The sequence below is a fragment of the Eupeodes corollae genome, chromosome 2, assembly GCF_945859685.1.
Source record: "Eupeodes corollae chromosome 2, idEupCoro1.1, whole genome shotgun sequence".
Classification (NCBI taxonomy): Eukaryota; Metazoa; Arthropoda; class Insecta; order Diptera; family Syrphidae; genus Eupeodes; species Eupeodes corollae.
The window spans coordinates 50946537-50967340 of NC_079148.1; the positions used below are offsets into that span (position 1 = coordinate 50946537).

General features: G+C 33.9%; 1 protein-coding gene across 3 annotated transcripts in view; it reads left to right on the forward strand.

The window, feature by feature from the left end:
• Positions 1 to 5071: 5071 nt before the first annotated feature.
• The window catches only part of LOC129945721 (uncharacterized), a 49295-nt gene continuing 33562 nt past the window's right edge, over positions 5072 to 20804 (forward strand). The window contains exons 1-2 of one of the 3 annotated variants that reach the window (XM_056055589.1): positions 5072 to 5968; positions 7474 to 7631. In XM_056055589.1, the coding sequence (XP_055911564.1) occupies positions 5897 to 5968; positions 7474 to 7631 (230 nt within the window). In that variant the 5' untranslated portion in view covers positions 5072 to 5896. Of the gene's footprint in view, positions 5969 to 6011; positions 6738 to 6757; positions 7198 to 7473; positions 7632 to 20804 lie in introns of those variants that run through there. The other 2 variants (XM_056055590.1, XM_056055591.1) reach the window with 2 other exon arrangements.

Sequence of the window (20804 nt, forward strand, 5' to 3'; positions counted from 1 at the left end):
ACCAGGGCCTAGTGACTTACAACTCTCAACCATTCCTGTGTGCGAGTACTGTTGTCAGGAATGGAAGGGACCTACAATTTTGGGCCGAATCCGAACGGCTAGTTTTTTTTTTTTGAGAAAGCACTTTTTCATGACAAGAATTACTCTTGAAGGATTTGTCAATTCCTCGCAAGAGGCAGTACCCGCGAAAATTATTACAATTAAGGTGGCACAGGCAGGGATTGAACCCAGACCCTTTGCATGACAGTCCAACGCACTAACCATCATGCTACGGGTACTACAACATATATGTATGTACAAACATATTTACAAATTTGAGTTAAATGATTCATTTGTTGTTCTTCTCATTTCAACTAATTAGATATATGTATGTATAAAATTACGATCTTGACAAATATTTTTTGATTTCGAGTTTTGCCTTGACAGCATCACGTATTTCCCTTATTGATCTTGGCAAGGCATTCCAAAGCCGAATGCTATTAACATAAAATTGACGTTCAGAAGTAAGAGAAGAGTAACGTGGGTTGATAAGTTGTAATGATCTGACAGATGAAGTTCGTCGTATTCTGTCGAAGAGATAGCGAGGTGTCTGTGAAAGTAGGATATCAGCAAGCAAGGTCAATGTCCGAAAATTGAGCATGTTTTCAAATGACATGTTTAGAATATGATTTGAAATTTCTGAGATGTGATCATATCTTCGAAGTCCAAAAATATAGCGGGCAGTATTGTTGAATGCAACTGTAAGTTTTCGTTTACTTTGGTAACTACAAGAAGAAAAAATTTCGCATCCATAAGTAAGAATTGGTATTATTAAGGTTTTGGCAAGTAAAAGACGCGTTTTTATGGGAGTATAATGCTGGGCCGCAAACAATGGACGCAGGGCTCCATAAGTCTTACCAACTATGGTGTTAATGTGGTTGTCCCATGTTAAAAAACGATTAAATATTATTCCTAAATTTTTGGCCGTCTCAACGAATTCTATCGGGATATGGTTCATGACAATACGAGGAAAGTAAGACAGATCAAGAGGTGTTCGGGAAATAACCATACATTTAGTCTTTAAAGGATTAAGTTGAAGCCTATTTGCTGTGGACCAATTCTGAATCCTTTCAAGATCCTCATTTAAGCATTCAATGTAGTGTTCAATTAAACCGAGAGGACAATTTAAGTAAAGCTGCGTGTTTATATCAGACCTTTGGTAAAAGTATTATTACAAAAACTATTTGCATCCATTTCAAACATCTAATTGAATTCAACTTCAAGATATTTGTTCGAATCCTATCCAATCCCGTTGATTTTCAGTCCACCAGTTGGAGAAAAGAAATATCGTGGCATTATTTCTTTTTGCTAAAAACCATATCGCATAAATTTTTAATGTCTGAAACACAAAGACGCTTCAGCTTCGGTTTCGTCTGCATTACGTTGGGCCTATTTCGAGGTTGCTTTGAATGACACTTCCAATAAGACATTTCTAAAATGGCAATTCTGTCATTAGCAGCTGTTATTTTTTCTCAAAATATAAAAAATATGAGTTTTGAAATCGAAAAAATTAAATTTATCTGGGAAGCTGCTTACACAGCCTTTAATAACCAATGTGAATCCCTCCAAAAGCAAATTTATTTTGTTTGTTGACTTTCTTAGAGCTGTTGAGCTGACAGATAAAGCAAATGTTCAGCAAATTTGAACAAGAGCTCCCGTTTGGAGTCACATTACGTAACATTACGTTATTTCCTTCCGATAGTCAAATGAAACGTGAGGTCGAAGCTTCATTGTTATAGCATGCATTGTCTGCGTTCAATCTATTGTTGGATAGGCTATCTTGAGTAGGTGGATTTGTAGATACCTTATTGAACGAGTTGGATAGCTGTATTAAGATAGCTGTCAAAAAATAAAAATAACTTTCAGCTGTTCACAAAAAGCAGAGAAACATTTAAGCTTCGAAGTCAAAATTGTTGATTCGTCGGACGATGATGAATTGATAGGTGCGTAACAATTTAATAAATTAGAGATAGTCTTAATCTGTAATATATGTTAAATTTCCTCTTAGCTCATTTGGAATTCTATACGATTAATAATTTACTTGCGAAATCTACGGTTTTAAACGACGACTATTATGAAGTGACAATACCTAGATATATATAGTTTGGAAGAATTTCGATCTCATTTCCGAATGAGCAGAAGAAGAATATCCTAAAATACAACTTTAACTACCAACAAATATAAAAAGCTGAAATCAATTATTAAGTTTCTTGAAATTCAACCATGTGTTGAATCAGCTGTTCTGTCAGATACCTACATACCCCAGGAATTCTTGGATTTCAGCCGTTTTTGATCAGCTGTTATTTTACACGTAAAACAGTAACAAAAAGGTATCTGGATACCCTATCTGTCTGAGATTGAACGCAGCCATTGAATTTCTATGTCTGAACTCGTAAACGTCAACCGAAGCTGAAGCTTGTTTGTGTTTCAGCCATAAATGTCATACAGCAAGAAATTGATCAGTTTGTTAGTTCCCATTTTGCTCAAGAGAATTTGTACTTCTGAATTTGGGTTTTACGACCTAGGTATTACTCTTTGTGACATTTATTGTGGGCATTACGAGTACATGTGGCGTTATGGTTAGTGCGTTGGACTTTCATCCAAGAGTTCATGGGTTCAATCCCTGCTTGTGCCATCTAAAGTTTGTTCATGGGTACTACCTCTTGCGAGCCATTAACAAATTCTCCAAGAGTAATTTTTTTCATGAAAAGTGCTTTCACAAATTAGACTTTTCGGTTCGGCTTGAAGCTGTAGGTCCCCTCCATCCCTGATAACAGTATTCGCACATAAGAATGGTTGAGAGTTTGAAGTCACTAGCCTTATTATAATATTACGAGCCAAACATAGTATTTTACGCTTTCTTGACGTTCTGAGTTTTTGGGGGATCTGAGATTTTTTTTGTTTAATATTTGGGTTTAATATCGTTGCGTTGCAGTTGTGCCCAAAATAAACAACATTTTTATCATAATGCCCAGATATCATGATATTAACTTCCCATAGGAAGTTATTGTAATCGGTTCGATTTTTGTTTGACTTTTCCAAACGTTTCTAGTTCCGTAGAGTTTAATTGAAAGTTTTTTTTAAAGAGCTGTATATGTGAGTATGTACGTACGTTCGTAAGTATGTTCGTTCTGTAACCTTTTTTCCTTGTCCATATCTCAGGAACCAGTGGAGATATCGACTGACTCCAATACAGATAATAATGCAAAAAGGACTCTCAAGAAAATTTTGGTTAACCCAAAATATCTCCACAAACGCTAGCGACTTTAACTAAATTTAAATTTTATATCACAATATTTGACGTGATAAAAAAAATCAACTGACTGTTTCTTTTATTAATGAAAAAAAAATTAACCAATATAGTTGTCATTTCAAAAATTTAACAAACGAAAAATGATTTTATATTGTATGCAACGAAAAACAACACTTTTGACGTGTGGTAAAAATTTGAGAAAAATCGAATTGACGCAAAATGGTAAAATTTTGAGAAAAATTGAATGGACAAAACGTTACTAAAAGTTGGTAAAAATTGATTATCGACTTATAAATAAAATAAATTGGGTGGCGCAACAGTCCGTTTGAGAACTAGGGCCTAGTGACTGACAACTCTCAACCATTCCTGTGTGCGAGTACTGTTGTTATGGATTCGACACCTTTTTAAAAATGTAAGATATTGGCTTCAAACAAATTCATCTTATAGACAATATTTTGTTCGACATTCAGTACATTTTTCATAAAAATCAGATAGTAAACTTTCTGCACACGAAGTAAGATCTACAACAAATAGTACGCAAAATTGGTAAAAATTTGATGTTCGATTCTCGATAAGTCGTGAATAAATAAAGGTCCGACTTGATTTTAAAATAATTTAATTCTGTATTAAGCTTTCTTAGAAAAATCCAATCTGCATTTGTTTATTAAAAAAATAAAAAACTTTGAAGAAATGCTACTAAAATAAGTAAGAATTGGGTTTCGAATAAATATCTCGTTAACAAAAATAAATTTTGAAATCCAACTGTTTCATCATATGCAAAATATTATTGTTAATTTCTTAGATAAATTTAACTGACAACTTTTTTAACAAAACATGAAACCTAAAAAAACAAGTAACAACACTAATAAGAAATGTTTTTCCACTCAAATATTAAGAGAAAAAATTTACTTCAAATTATTTATCTCACACAAAATATTGTTATGAACATTTTGTCAAAGCAAGACAAATAGATAGACGTAATGGGAAGTTATCAGTGTGTGTCGCATCCCAACCTTTTTTAAACATTAATTTAGGTAATATGACATTGATTTTGGACATTTTTCTAAATAATTTTGGCCGATAAAGTCATTTTTGGGCGTTATGACAATTGTAGTAACTTGTTGTTATTTTATTGGGCTTAAGACCAAACGCTTCTTTTTATTTACAATTAAAAAAAACTTAAAAGTTTTAACGCAACAACAACATAATGTTAATAAAATTGTTTAGGCGCTCTGACATTTTTAATATAGGTTAAAATTTGCAACGCCCTGTTCAATAACTTAATTTTGAAGAAATTGGAATTGAATGTTCGATCACTATAAATCATGCCTTAAAGAGAAGCTTATCTACATCGGTCCATAACTTAACAAAAACAATGCCTTACCTAAGAAACAATAACGATCTAAGACGATACACGTGGCGTATACGTAATTTTTTGTTATATTTGAATTAATTTTAAAAATAATTGTACCTATTTACGGCAATTTAAAAAGCTTTTTATACAAAATTCAAGTTTATTTCAAACAATAAAACAATAAAGAAAATTCAAGAATTAAAACTAATAATAAATTACAATCATCTTGCTTTGAATTTTGAATTTAATACACAAAAAACATTTTTGCACTAAATGTAGAATTTTCGATTAAATGGCAATACTGACTTGACATAAAACACAAACTAAAAAAAAACTAAAACTCCCCTTAACAAATATTTGACGACACTCAAGACTGAACCCCATTTCGAAGAGAGGAGCCATAACATACCTTTTCTTTTGCTTTCTTGAATTTTTGCGTGGGGGTGGTTTTTCCACCAGTTCTTTCATCACCACTGAGAGAAGTTACCAGTGCTTTTCTGCTTTTCTATGTTTTCATGAGATTTCAAGTGTGTTTGCTTTCCGAAATTTCGTTATCGTTTTATTTTTATTTTTGGTAAAAGAATTTAAAAAAAAAAAATTAAAAAAAAATCAGTAAACGATACCTCTGCGGGTTGTCTGTCCATCATCATTATGTCCGTACATAATTTAAGTGAATTTTATAAAGTAAATAAAATTCTTGATGTTGTTATATCAGTTCTTTGTTTCTGTGATGTGATAATATTTTAATGCTGTGCTTTGTGAATGAGGAAAAAAGGAAAAAAAAGTCCATAAAGGAAGAAAAATACCAATAAAATGAAGTCCTTTGTGTTATTACACACCAAAAAACAGTTACTAACATGTACTTCAGTGTAGGTACAAAAATGTTGCTCTCATGAAGAGCAAAACAAATACAAGAAAAAAGCGAAAGAAAAAACACCCAAAAAGGAAGAAGAGGAAGAGTGTTTTGTAGATAGATAGATAGATTTTGTAGATAAATTATTAAGCACCACGAGAGCACATAGTAGTTTCATACCCAAAGGAGATTCAAACTCTAACCAATTAATTAGCAACAGCAGCAGTTCCACCATCACCCGGACTTAAATTTATAAAAAGACAGAACAGGAGGAGCCGCCACCACACCACAACGTAGGACAGGAGCTAGAGCAGTGTATCACACCAGAAATTGGAGAGACAACAATGCAAAAATTGCATTGTCTTTGCAAGGACATTCTACAAAATAATAGCAAAAAATGTTTCATACTGGGTACTTGATTGCAACCTTGCTATTTGTTGGATCTGTTCTCTTCTCTTCACCGACTAGCGTGAGTGACTAACTAAATACCCACCACCCCTTCTTCTTCATCCCCCAATCATACACACACACATACACAACCGCCCCATATACACCCATATGTTTACATATAGATGCGCCCCAATGTGCATGCTTTTTCCTATATACATACATACGTTATAAAATAGAAGAAGACACTGCACCAGGAGCGCCATTAGCCACCAGTGAACGAACAGTATGGAGTGGAGAGTGGAGAGAGTGATGTGGAGGACTTTAATACTTTCTTGTTGTTTTTTAAAATTTTCTCTGCATGTGTGATGTGCAAAAAGCATGCAATATCCTTGTTATTGTTGTGTCCTTGTTCTTCCGCGTCAATGTAATCTGTGCTCTGTTCTGTTCGGTTTATGTTTCTGTTTTGCTGTTATGCTATTCTATTCTGCTGTTCTGCAGCCGAGCCGTGTGTTCTGTCCTCTGTGTTCTCGATTTGCTCGTTTTGCACACAATTGCTTCCGCTTGACCGTTCCAAGTTCCAAAACACTTTGGTTTATGTTCCTTCGTATGTCCGTGCGAAAGGATGCTGCCCGTTGACGACTACCAACGACGAAAAAGTAGACAACAATCTCCCGACAAAACCACGATACATCGACAGCATCGCGGAGCTGTCATCTTCGCTAAATATTCGATAATTCTATGAGTGTTTTGTTGTACACCTGCGAAAAACGGAAGTAGTGCGTAGATAGATGAGTGCCACCACGATTATAAATAAATTCTCAAATAAGAGTATTCAGTACTTTTTAAGGGTGCGCCAATCGATTTTGGATACCAACAAAAATTAGAAAAATCAAAATAAATCAAAAAAAAAAATATCTAAAACCAAACTATATCTAAGAAAAATTATAATCCAATTATGAGTGTTTGCAGTTTTCAACTATCACTATCACTACCACTACTGTTTGCCTTAAGATACTTTCTTATGTTGCTGCTTTTTGGCTTTTTATAATATACCTAAATATATATATATATAGTATATACCTCTACCTACATAATATATAAATAGTTATCTCTTTATATATACATACATTATATAGACGTGTGGTGTGTGAAAGAAAGTGTGGCCTATATAAGTTTAAACATTAATAATAACATAGAAATTAATAAACATTTGAAAAAAAAGAAAACCCCTTAAAAAGAAAATATTCACAAAAAAATAAATAAATAAATAAACAATGACGATTTTCTGGGATGTGTGCATTACGAAAGGTCCAAAGAGAGAGATACAACGTTCTCTTTTTTATCTATAATTTGCACCAATTGTTTGCATGTGATCACGTTTCTACTATAATAAATTATAGGTTGTTAATATTTTTTTAAATATCCTTTCTGACTGTGCTTTAAAATAAAAAACATAATATAGAAATACATACATTAAAAACATATATATTTATACAATATTATTATTATTATGTACCTTCTATACAAAAAGGACACGATTTTCTTATACAAACATATATATTTCCATTCAAAAATCAATTACAGGTAGCTGCACGTTTCTGCGAAGGCGGACATATATGCTCATTGCCAAGGGAGTGTTGTACTCAAGGATGTTGTCCCCCCTATCAGAGTGGACCTAGACAATTGCCCCCGGCCACAGATCATGTTCTCAATTTATTTTTTATAAGTCATTGGTATTTTTGGTAAGTACTCAATTGTACTTGTATAGGTATACCATATATAACTTTTCAACTTAACTTCATCCAAAACGCATAACCTAGGTAACCTAGTATTTTGTAGCATCTTCGTACCTTGTAGTTTTTATATATGCAGCATTTAACGACAAGATACACGTTGAGAATCGTGCTTAAGAGTTGTGTTTATATGTGCTAAGTTTTGATGATGAGTTGTATCTTTTACCGCATCCTTCCACGGCAAAAAGGAGGCTTAGCTTAAAATATACAAACAGCATACAGTTGTTCTCAAAAAATTTGAACTATGTATTTAAAACTATTTAAATATTTATGAGTGAGATGTTTATTTATTTCTTTATTCATCAATGGATACACGATCTGTTGACTACAATTAAATTATAATTTATCATTATACATCATTAAAAAAGTTTAAAGCAATACTCTTAAACATATCCCTATTCATTTGAAGGTCGACTTAACTATGAATTAAATTAAAAAGAGACAAATTACGAGTTATGGGTTCATTAAGTCCATAGTTCGTCCTGTGACTAGAAATCAAAAAGGGAACGTCCCTATTTCTAAGATGTCTCTCAGAAACATAAACAGATATAAGAGCTAGTAAGTCCGGAGATTTTATTTTACCATTGAGTATGTCCTTGATAAAAGGAACCCCAAGGGTTTCTCTACTGCTTTTTAAAGATTTTCAAGCTATCAGTGCGCACCTAGAGCCATAATTGGGAAAACTATCTGACCACCTAAAATTCCTTAAAGCAAAGCGCGTGAATCTTCTTTGAATATTTTCGATCCTGTCTGAGGAATTTTGATAAAAAGGAGACCAAATAACACAATAGTATTCCCGTATGGGTAATATTAAAGATATGTAAATCGTTTTCAGAGTATAACTATCTTTAAATACCCCGTGTTGCGTTTTAAAAAACCTAGCAACAAATTCACTTTTGAAATAATAAATGTATGTGTTCAGAAAAAGAAAACTTAGTGTCAAAAATAACACCAAGGTCCTTTATTTTTTATTTAGAGAAGCTCTAAATATTTTACATTTAGAGATATTTAGCTCGAGATGATTATATTAACACCAATTAAAAAACGCATCTATATGTTTTTGAAAGTTAACACAATTTTCAACTGAAGAAATTTGGAAATATAGTTTCAAGTCATCTGCGAACATCAAACAATTAGAAAATTGCAGACAGTTCGGAATGTCATTGACGAAAAAATTGAAAAGGATGGGTCCCAAATGACTTCCCTGAGGCAATCCCGATAAGACTTCAATAAAAAAGGATTGATTGCCTTCGGTTTTAACAATCTGTTTTCGATTTGACCTCTTAAGGAGTCCTATGCTTCCTGCATTAAGCATTGAAAACCAGTGGCAACATTGCCTTGCAGCCATCAGAGATGCCGACTCTGAAGTACTAGGTTTCACACGGCCACCACAGCGAAACCCCTGGTTTGACGACGAATGCCGGCAAGCACACGCAGGGAAACAAGAGGCATACAAAACGGCGCTGCACAAAAGGACTAGAGCTGCTCGCGAACTCTACGAGCAGAAGAGGAGAGAGGAACACCAGCTTCTTAGATGGAAAAAAAGAGAGCATGAGAAGCGCGCGATCGAGGAGATAGAGGGATGTCACAACAGGAATGAGGTTCGTAAATTTTACCAAAAGGTAAACCTCCCAAGGGTTCCAGCCACGAACCGAAGCCTGTAAAGACGACCAGGGGAACATCGTAGTAGAACCGCAGTCGATGCTGAGAATATGGAAAGATCACTTCTCCAAATTATATAACGGCGATGACGAACCGAATTCCGCTGTAAGGAAGATAGAACCACTCAACCTGGGCGACGCAGATCAACAATTCCACCTACCCGACCTTGATGAAGTGAAGATAGCTATATCTAAACATAAGTCAAACAAAGCTGCTGGAGCTGACGGCATCGCTGCCGAACTATTCAAAGCAGCAGGCGATGACTTGGTACGGAGCATGCACCAACTCATCTGCAAAATATGGTCGGAAGAAAGCATGCCCGATGAGTGGAATCTCAGAATAGTGTGCCCGATACATAAGAAAGGAGACCCTCTAAACTGCGCCAACTACAGAGGCATCAGTCTCCTTAACATTGCGTATAAGATCCTCTCTGCCGCATTATGTGAACGTCTGAAGCCATTCGTCAACAACCTGATTGGTCCTTATCAGTGTGGCTTCAGACCAGGAAAGTTTGTGCAGAATGACGATGGAGAATGCACGCTGCTCTATCAAGGTCGGAAAAGATCTCACCGATGCATTTGATGTCAAAAAAGGTTTTAGACAAGGCGATGCACTGTCATGCGACTTCTTCAACATCGTTCTGGAAAGAATTGTGCAAAACTCAACCGTCAACACTAGAGGCACAATCTTCCAGAGATCCATCCAATTACTCGGATACGCAGATGATATTGACATAATTGGAAGATCAAAGCGTGATGTCAGTGGAGCGTTTTTGAGCATTGCGACGGAAGCAAAGAAGATGGGTTTAGTGGTCAATGAGGGCAAGACAAAATATATGCTGTCATCAAAAAAGGACACTGAACGACGACGTCTTGGACAAAACGTCACCATGGACATCTATAACTTTGAGGTAGTTAAGGACTTTGTCTACCTAGGCACCGCTATTAATGCAGACAACGACACCAGCGCTGAAATCAGACGAAGAATAACTCTTGCAAATCGCTGCTTCTTTGGACTTAGAAGGCAATTGAGAAGTTAAGTCCTCTCTCGAGCATGTAAAATCACCATCTATAAGACACTCATTATCCCGGTTCTCATTTATGGCGCTGAGGCCTCGACCCTGTCAATGAAAGATGAGACCGTCTTAGGATGCTTCGAGAGAAAAATTCTTCGGGTGATTTTTGGTCCCGTACGCATAGATGGAGAATGGAGGAGAAGACATAACGACGAACTGTACGGGCTGTACAGCGACACTAACCTAGTTAGCAGAATTAAAGTCCAACGGCTTAGATGGCTAGGTCATGTAGAGCGGATGGACATCAACGCTCCAGCCCGGAAGGTCTTCGAATCCAATCCCGAGGGACGGCGCAGTAGAGGAAGACCACGACTCAGGTGGCGCACGCAGGTGGGAGAGGACCTGAACCAACTTAGCGTGCGAAACTGGAGACAGCTAGCTAGGGACCGAGCTGGCTGGAGACGCTTGTTGGTTGAGGCCCAGGTCCGCCCCGGACTGTAGCGCCACCTTCGATTCGGTTTTCGATTTGACAAATAAGATACTAACCATTTAAGAAAACCGAATCTTAATCCCATCCTCTCCAACTTTCTTAATAGAAATCTATGATGGACTCTATCGAACGCTTTCACAAAATCCGTGTACAAAACATCGACCTGCATTCTTTTTTCCAAAGCAGACAAACAAAAACTTGTAAACAGACACAAATTCGTAGTAGTGGAGCGACCACTACAAAATCCATGCTGTCTCGAAGATATTATGTCTTTCACCGTGAAACTAAGTCTATTGAACACCAACTTTTCAAAAAATTTTGGAATCGCTGAAAGTTTTGAGACTGGTCTATAGTTCTTAATTGAGTGCTTCAGACCACTTTTATAAATAGGGCTGATGGATGTTATTTTCCACTCTTCTAGAAAAACCTTAGAATGGAGCGATTTATTAAAAATAATTTTTAGTCCTTCACAAAGCGAAACAGCACATGCCGATATCAAAAGAGGAGGAATCAAATCTACTCCAGCTTTTATATTAATATCAAGAGAAACTAAGCCTTCAAATACTTCTTGATCACATAGAGAAAACACATTAAAATCAATTTGAGAACTAATATCACTAAACAGGTTTTCACTATTAGGTATAATGTCTATATTATAATTCGCTTGAAAAAAATTAGCAAAAAGATTACATGTAGCTTCAGTACTATGGGAGGTCTCTCCATCAAGCTCCATAGAGCTAGGAAAAGCAGAACTTTTGCGTTTAGAATTTACAAAAACAACCCAAAAAGATTTCGAGTTGCATTTGATATTCCTTTCAACTGAACTTATAAATTGTGAACATAGAAATCTACTCAAAAAATCAAATTCCCGTCGCAGTTGCATAAAACGAATTCTATATTCAGATTTGCCTGTTAACTTAAATCTCTTTAAAGCCTTGTTTTTTACATTTTCTAAATTCGAAAGTCTTTTATTGAACCAGGGAGATTTAAAAGACGTTCTCTTTCGAACTACTAATCATTTTTAAAGAAGTACGGACTAATTATTTCACTAATTCAACAGTCACTTCTGTAAATTTGACGATATCTCATTTGAGGACTTCATCACTCTTAAAACGGCAGTATTCTCTATTGACTTATCTATTCAACCAAAAGTGAGCTTAGTCACCAAACTAAATTTGAACAGTACGTAAATATTTCGAACAGAAACGTGAAAAAACAAAATCAATTTGCCCAATTTGGAAGAGTAGTTCAGGCGTCAGTTTATTTACATACATTATAAATTGACAAATTGAACTAAAACACTTGACATCTGACAAAATTGCCGCTAGTTAAAATAGTGCTACCAACTTGAATTTCTATACCTCTAAGAAATAAACACAAATTATAATGATCTGAAGAAATTTTTCATTTAACGGTGTAAAAGTATTTGGTAACATCTGTATGTCAAAATACTGAAGGAAGAGATCTTGGGAGATGGCGTTAAAATGGGTTCATCGATAGAATAACGACCTGAAGCACATAAAACATCAAAACTAGCCAACAAATATTTTTGGATAACAAAGTTGATGTCATCGAATGATCTTCACAAAACTGTCATCGGACATAAGCCATTGACATTACTGGTGTTTTGTTTTTGTTTTGAAAAAGTCATAAATGCAGTACAGTGTACAGTAGAAATCGCGTTGTGGATAGAGATTTGACTTTTATTCGAGTATCGAAAACAATTTTTGAGATTTTAATTTGTAGATGTTGGTACGTTTGATACTTTCTTGATTCTCGATGGCAGAGTGGGGTTCAACTAACAACTCAAGATGAATTTTGACATTTGGGTACAATTATTATCCACATTTTTTGGCATTCTATTAATAGTATAGCAAAAAATATCTATAAAAACCATCGGCAGTAGCCACATTTTTGTATTTAAAATTTAATACAACTGAAAGTAGACCTGTCAGAATAATAATAAAAAAAAAAACAGAAATAGAAGAAAGTTTTGTAAAAATCAAAAGTTAAAATTAACTTCAGCAAAAAATAAACTAACTAAAACTAATAAAGAGGACAATTTTCAAGAAAAAATGGTAAGAAAACATCTGGAAATTTATTTTCTACAAAACAGTTAATTTCAAAGTTTTAATCAAACAATTTGACATAAAATAAAAACTTCAAAAAAGGGATTTGTTCGTAAACTACTACATTAACATGTGTTGTTGAAGTGAGCTTGAAGCCCGTCTCAATTCTTAATATAACTGAAACGAGTTGAAATGAGCTTGATTTGACTCGGTACCGGTCGGGGATCGGATTTGAGTTAAAATTTGTGAAGAAAAACCTTTGTGGAGGAGTTGGTTTTACAGATAATGCATTATTTTCTGTAATTGCATCTTTGTGTACAAAAAATATAGATTTGTTTTAATCAAATAAAAAATTGCACATGCAGTAGGTAGCATATTCTTATATGGTGAACTATTCAGTCCTTCATTGTTTAACACGAATCAAACTATCTCACTTGCACTCCATAAGAAACATCGAAACACCATTTGCATTTTAGAAAGTGCTGTCGAGCTTAATCATTTTTAAATCTTTTTGTGCGGTGGAAAAGATTTATTTAACTGAGATAAACCTTTGGTGGAAACATAGCAAAACTTAACTATCTTTTCTATTGTTTCCTCTTGAAAAAATAAGTTAGTCCATTTTCATTAACAAAACTAAATAATATCAACAGTAACAGATTGAGAAAATACATAATACAACTACTCAACGAACACAGCCATCAAGATACAAATGCAATATCAATCGTACCAACATTTGAGAACGAAATCAAAAAAGATCCATTCGAGACTCGTATAAATGTCAAAAACCCATCCGTAGTCAGATTCTATTTTAACTTTTATCGCTAGTATTCATACTGCGGATATTTTTTTACACGATTTTAAACGAATAACAATTCGTGTAGAATCCTACTATACTATTGATAGGTTTTCCAACAAAACACGGGTAATGTAATTACTTGCTCGGATTTGAAATGAACTGACTTTTGCTTGCCTGTCTATAAATGTTTTCAATTTTTATTACTCCTACTTTAGTTCTCCTAACGCTCAGAAAGGAAACCTGGAAAGTATCTTTTTTAGACACATTGAAACCAAATTTATTATAGGAGTTTTCAATATTTCGCAACATTACACCACTTAATTGTATTCTATTTTATTAATTAATTGTAAACAAATATTTAGTTGCATTTTTTTAAGCCAACTCCACTAAGTTCTTAACTTCCCATAGGAAGTTATTTCAATAAGTTCGATTTGTCAAATTGAAGTTCCCTAGAGTCGATATAAAAGATTTTTGGAAAAAATCCAATCATTGGTTTTTTTATAAATCAAAAAAAAACTAAAAAAAATGTGTCATCTCGAAAATTTTACGAATACAAAATGATTTTACCTCCAAAACAGTTTTGTGCAACGGTAAATAACGTTTTTAACATCTGGTAAAATTTTGGAAAAATCGAATTTACAGTATTTCTTATAAAAAATAAAAACCTAAATAAAAATTTCTCAAAGTTGGTAAAAATTTAATATCTTTTCAAAAATTTAAGATTATGGCTTCCAACTAATTTCAACTTATAAGAAATATTGTTTACAATATTCAAAACAATTTTGAAAAGAATCGAATTGACAGTTTTTTTTTACAAAATATAAAAACCTGAACAAAAAAACTAATAAAAGTTGGTCAAAATTGATTTTCGACTCAAATATCTTTTAAAAAATTTAAGATACTGGCTTGAAGTTAATTTTATCTTCAAAAAAAAATGTTTTCAACATTCAGTAAAATTTTGAGAAAAATCGAATTGACAATTTTTTACAAAAAAAAAACTAACAAAAAAACAATACTAAAACTTGGTAAAATTTTACGTCTGACTCAATAGCTTTTCAAAAACTAAAAATATTGTCTTCAAACTTTTTACACAGAAAATATTGTTTTCAATATTCAGTAGGTTTTTTGTAAAAATTCAAAAGTCTGTTATTCCATAAAAAAATAAAATCTACAAAAAATCAAATTTGGTAAAAATTGATGTTCGGTTCTTGATATCTCTCAAATTAATTTCATTCAACCAATTTGCAAAAATCTAAGAAATACTACTTAAATTGGTAAAAATTTGTTTTCGAATAAAAATGTGTTTAACAAAACTAGATTTTCAAACTAAACTATTTCTTTATATGAAAAATATTGTTAGTAATTTTAAATTTTCAAGAATAATTCACCTGACAACTTTTTTAACCCACCATGAAAACTTTCAAACTTTAAAGCAAGACAAATCGACAGAGGGGATGGAAAGTTATCAGTGTGGATCGCATCCCAGCCTCTTTTTAAATTGTTGATTTTAACAAGAAACCGTAAAGTTTAGGTTTTTTCGTCGTCTATCCTTCAAGAACAAGCCAATTTATCGACTCCAAAAAAAAATTAATTTTACAGATAATAACACAGAAAGATGCAGAGATGAATTTCAAAACAATGCGTGATTTTTCGCTATAACATTTTTAAAAAATAAAAAATTTGGTTGACCCAAAATAATTCACGAAGTTCACTAGCTTCAATAAAATTTCACATTCAAAATTGATTTTCGACTCGACTATCTTGGCAAAAATTTAAGATATGGACTTAAAACTAATTTTTTATTATAAAAAAATATTGTTTTCACAATCAGTAAATTTTTTATAAAAATCCAACAGTCAGTTTTTTCACAAAAATGAAATCTACAAAAATTGATAAAATTGGATTTTAAAATCAAACTTACTTTTTTTGATATATTGTTGTTAAAATTTAAATATTTTTTTTGAAAAATTCAATGGACAAATTTTTTTACAAAACAAGAAAAACTACAAAAAAAGTCATAATAAATTGTTTTGGACTCTAGTATTATGAGAACAAAGAAAGATATTGACTTCGTGAATTTTGTGAACTTTTAGACGGATGGGAAATTATCCGCGAAAGTTCGCATCCCAGCCTCCTTTTTTAACAATTTTAAACATTTCTATCCCCGAAAACAAGCAAAAAAAGGACATGCTACCAAATATGTATTTGAACCACATATTTTTAATAAATTAAATAATTAGGTTAGAGTGGCTGTCTAGATATCATTGACACACGTAGACCTCAAGGGTCCATTGTGATACCACTAATGAGGTTACTCATGGGAGTAATGAATTTAAACAAACCATTTTGTGCTTTTAATAAAGTTAGAGAGACGTTTTGTGTCAATATTTGCCAGTTCACTGGTATTATCGAAGAAGGGATTACCGAGAAAGTAATTCCTTCTAATGGAGAGTGCTGGACATGTACATAGAAGGTGTTGGACTGTTTCCTCTTCCTCCTCGTCCATGCAGCTTCTACAGAAGTCATTTGTGTAGACCCCTAGCCTCAGAGCATGTCTACCTATGAGGCAGTGTCCCGTTATTACTCCAATTGTAGAGCTTATACTTTGTCTGCTTAGTGATATCAAGCCTTTTGACCGTTTTAAGTCAATACTTGGCCATATTTGCTTGGTTGCCAGGCAGGTGGTACTTTGTGACCATCTAGTATTTGTTGTTTCTAAAGCATATTGCTTGAGAAGATATTTGCATGTAGCAAGTGGTGTTCCTATGTTATGTTTTTGTCTAATATAAGGCAGAAGTGTTCCGTTTTTGGCGAGCTCATCGGCTTTGCAATTTCCCGGAATGTCTCTGTGGCCCGGCACCCAAATGAGGTGAATGTTAAACTGTTCCGTCATCTCCTTCAGAGATGATTGACAATCGTGGACTGTTCGAGAGTTTGTGGAGACAGACGCGAGAGATTTAAGAGCGGCTTGGCTGTCCGAGAAGATTCGTATATCCTTACAAGATATAACGTTTTCTTTGAGCCAGGATAGTGCTTCTTTTATCGCCATTACTTCTGCCTGGAATACACTACATTGATTGGGAAGTCTATAGGATAGACTGAGATTCAGTTGTTCTGAAAAGATACCACTTCCAACTCCGTGATCGGTCTTTGAACCGTCAGTGTAGAAGTGTACCGCATCGTCTTCCAGGGGTCCCTCTTCTTCCCAGGAGGATCTTGAAGGGATGGACACATGGAATCTTTTACCAAATACCATTTTGGGGTGGTATAGTCTAAGCGATCTGGGATAGATTTGAAATTGTCTAGAATGGTTGTATGTCCAGTATTGTTACTGGTCCATTGAGAGGTGGCTCTAAGCCTTACACATGAGTTGGCAGCCACCTTTTTAGAGAAGATGTCAAGTGGTGTTAGGTTTAAAAGCACTTCAAGTGCTGCGGTTGGTGTTGTGCGAAGTGCTCCTGTGATGCACATACCTGCTGACCGCTGGACTTTAATGAGTTTATTTAGATTTACCATCTTATCCAGTGCGGTCCACCATACGACGGCTCCATAAATGAGTATCGGCCTGATTACCGAAGTGTATAGCCAGTGGGTTATTTTTGGGGAGAAGCCCCATTTTGATCCTATGGCCTTTTTACAAGTAAAAAGCGCTACAGTAGCCTTTTTGACTCTTTCATCAATATTTGCCTTCCAATTTAGTTTTTTGTCTAAAATGAGGCCCAAATATTTAGCTTAATGGTATTCCTTTAATCTTTGGTGGGCTAATCTGAGGAATTTTATATCTTCTCGAGAAGAGTATTAATTCTGTTTTGTGTGGGTTGACGTCCAATCCACATTGATTAGCCCATTTAGTCAGCCTGTTTAGGGCATTTTGTAGGAGTTCTGAGAGAACTTGGGGGTGCTTCCCAGATACGGATATCGCAACGTCATCAGCGTAGGCAATCACCTTGAAATCAAATAAGTACTCACCTCTCTCATTTATATCAGAGCTACCCCATACCGTGTGATGGGCGTTAGCGTCTGAACCAATTAGGAGACCAACTTTTTTCGATTGCGCGTCCGCAATTGCCTTCCTCAAGGTGTTTCCTGGAATTGGGCTGTCGTGGCCAAGGTAGGAGGATATGAGCCAGTAGGTGGCTTTATCTGTTGTTAGGACAGCGGTGGTGGTGTCCTTGTCGCTGTAATTGGGGAGTAAAAATATGTATAAGTCATTTTTTACTAACATGCATGACCTTGGTTCACCTTTCTCCGATGCATATAATATTTTATAGCCAGGAGTCCTGAGACCTCTGATGATGGAGTTTGAGACCCACGGCTCCTGTATTAAGACGATGAATAATTAGTACATTTTGTTGATGTGAATTAGATGTGGTGCTATTTTTTGATGGGAAAAACTTGACATGTCCAAAGGAATGGACCAAATTTGATTCCAATTTTGTGTGTACTTATTTACATGCTTAAAAACTGATTTTAAAAAATCGGTTCTTTCACTTCATAAAATTGATGATTGTTGTCGGTGTTATTTTTTGTTGACCGCAACTGTGTGTATATACAATCATAAATATATATATATATATGTACAGATTCATCTACACAAGTATTATATCTTTGTTATAACAAAGAATTTAAAGAGTGAGGGTGAGCGAGGTGAATTTGGGTTGTTTCAATTTAATTTTATTGATTCTGAGCATAGTTTGTGTGGCATGAAAAGTTGAAAACCATCAGAGGTTATATGTAGTCGTATAAGCAAGGAAGCAGCAGCAGAGTGTAGTTAATCACTTTTGAATGGACACACAAATTAAGTTGGGACTTTTTTATGCACATACCTAAATGATAAATCAAACTTTAAACTTTTTAGCACGGATAAAAGTTTTCGAATAGACAAAGTTAACAAGGCATTATTTTTGAAACTAATTGGATTTGACATTTGTATTAAATGTTTTTGATGTGTTTTTTTTTTTGTATACATTTATAAATATATTTTTGTATCTTAAGATTTAAGGCTGTAAAATTTCATATATAAAAGATCAAAGAAATTTCTTAAATAATTGATGATGGAAAAAAGAAGAAACAAAAAAGTGGATATATACGGGATATAATAATGGCCTATTCCATAAATGACCACTCACTTTTTCAAAGCCCTTATCTTCTTTTTTACAAAAAAAGGTGAAGAAAAAAAGTTTAATGATTTGGAAAGGTGCTGGGAGCAAAAAGGTAGATCTATTTTGAATCTGTTTCTGAAAAGTGTAGTTCAAAGAATACAATTTCTATAGAAATAATGTCAACGATGCTTCTATTAATATACGTCATATTCAGTAGCAGTTGTACGTCGGTAGAGTCCTTCTTTAAGTAAAATGTGGGCTATATCAAAAAATAATAAACAAATATTCAAAGCAATAGAAACGGCTAAATCAAAGGCTTAAAGTACATAAACTACCAAAGTTTAAACATGTACTAGTATTACATAAGAAGACTGCATTAATGAATGAACTTAGGGACTTTTTTGCTTTGAAATGATTCCTCATGTCATGACGTCCGTCCCACCCTTCAGTATTTGCTTTTCTCATTAGATCATCAAATCGAATAGTGACCCCAAATAATGGTCTGATTTAAATTGACAGAACTAAATTAGCTCGTATTTTTGCCCATGGCACGTGTCAATATCCGTACCTATACCCAGAACCTATCTATACAAATACTATATGTACGAATTTTTGAAATCAACGTTTCAGCTTAGGTCATTATTCTATACATACATATAAACATACCTAAAGAATACATTTTGTATTGATTGGTGCTATACTGTGAAAAAGTGGGTGCTGCAGGTGTCCATGTATAAAAATAAAGTATATCTTTGTTTACGCTGATTTAGCAGGTTAAGCTTTTATATAATTCTATTTTTCTCCCTTCTTCAAAACTGTGGGTAATCCTAAAATTGAATTCTTTTCTTTAGACATTGTTATGACATTGGTATTGTTAGAGAAAAATATTAAGGGTATCTTTTTGTGTTAAAAAGAGGATTTGGTAGAGTTACAATGACCTATACAATTTGTTGTCCTCTTGTAAATAATATCATCTATAAAAACCTTACGTCGCTTATGAGTTTTGCACATAACTTCACAAATATTATGTAGATACGACATTTTATTATTATAACAAAAACAAATAATGTAAGCACTTTTATTATAAATCTCTATGTTGATTTGTCTGAAGGCACTAAACTACGGAACTACTGGTTCGATTGAAACAATATCTTTCAGTTTTAAAAAGCCCATTTACTAAAGAAGGCTATAAGCACCATTAGCGGCAGCATACACATATTTAGTATTTATTTATTTCTTGAAGAACTATAAAAGACTCTGATCACTGGCATAGGGCGTTTTTATTTTATAGTTTAGAGCAGAGTCTTACTTGTCAAAAAAAATGTGTCCTCCTTTTTGCCTCTGATTGTTCAAAGCCTCAAATTTGTGTTTCTTTTTTGTTCTGAACTTATTCTGAGCTTGTCCAATGAGCTCACAATAAAATAATTGAGCAGACCGAGTAGAATACTGAATAAGAGTCTTCATCTTCACTTTTTTTCACGTTTTTTTTTTTTTTTCATTTTAAATTAAGTTTTTAATCTTATTTCTTGTTTCTGTAGAAGAAAATAACAAATAAATTGACATACGAGTACATATGTCAAATAGTGACACCTTAGTATTCAGTTTTATTGATATGCTCCGACTCTTTTCAGAACTCTTTTCTGAATTAAAAAAAAAAAACGCCCATAGCCAAATACATTCTAATAAAGATATAAATACTCGGTAGCCATCTTGGTTTGCCTACAAGCTAAACCGAAAATCAGACTTATAAACTCATTTAAGTATGCGTCACATTTCTCCTCTAATTTATGAAATTTCCCCTAAAAACTCAGCAGTTAATTCTATGCATACGTAAAAACACGTCGATTTTTATCGTTGAATTTGTCCACATTACAAATTCAACAATTTAAACAAATGGGTTTTGAAGGGCGATACTTACGAAAGATTTATATCTTCATATAGAGTGTTTTTGCCTATAGTTTTAAGTTGACCATAAAAACAAAGAAGTG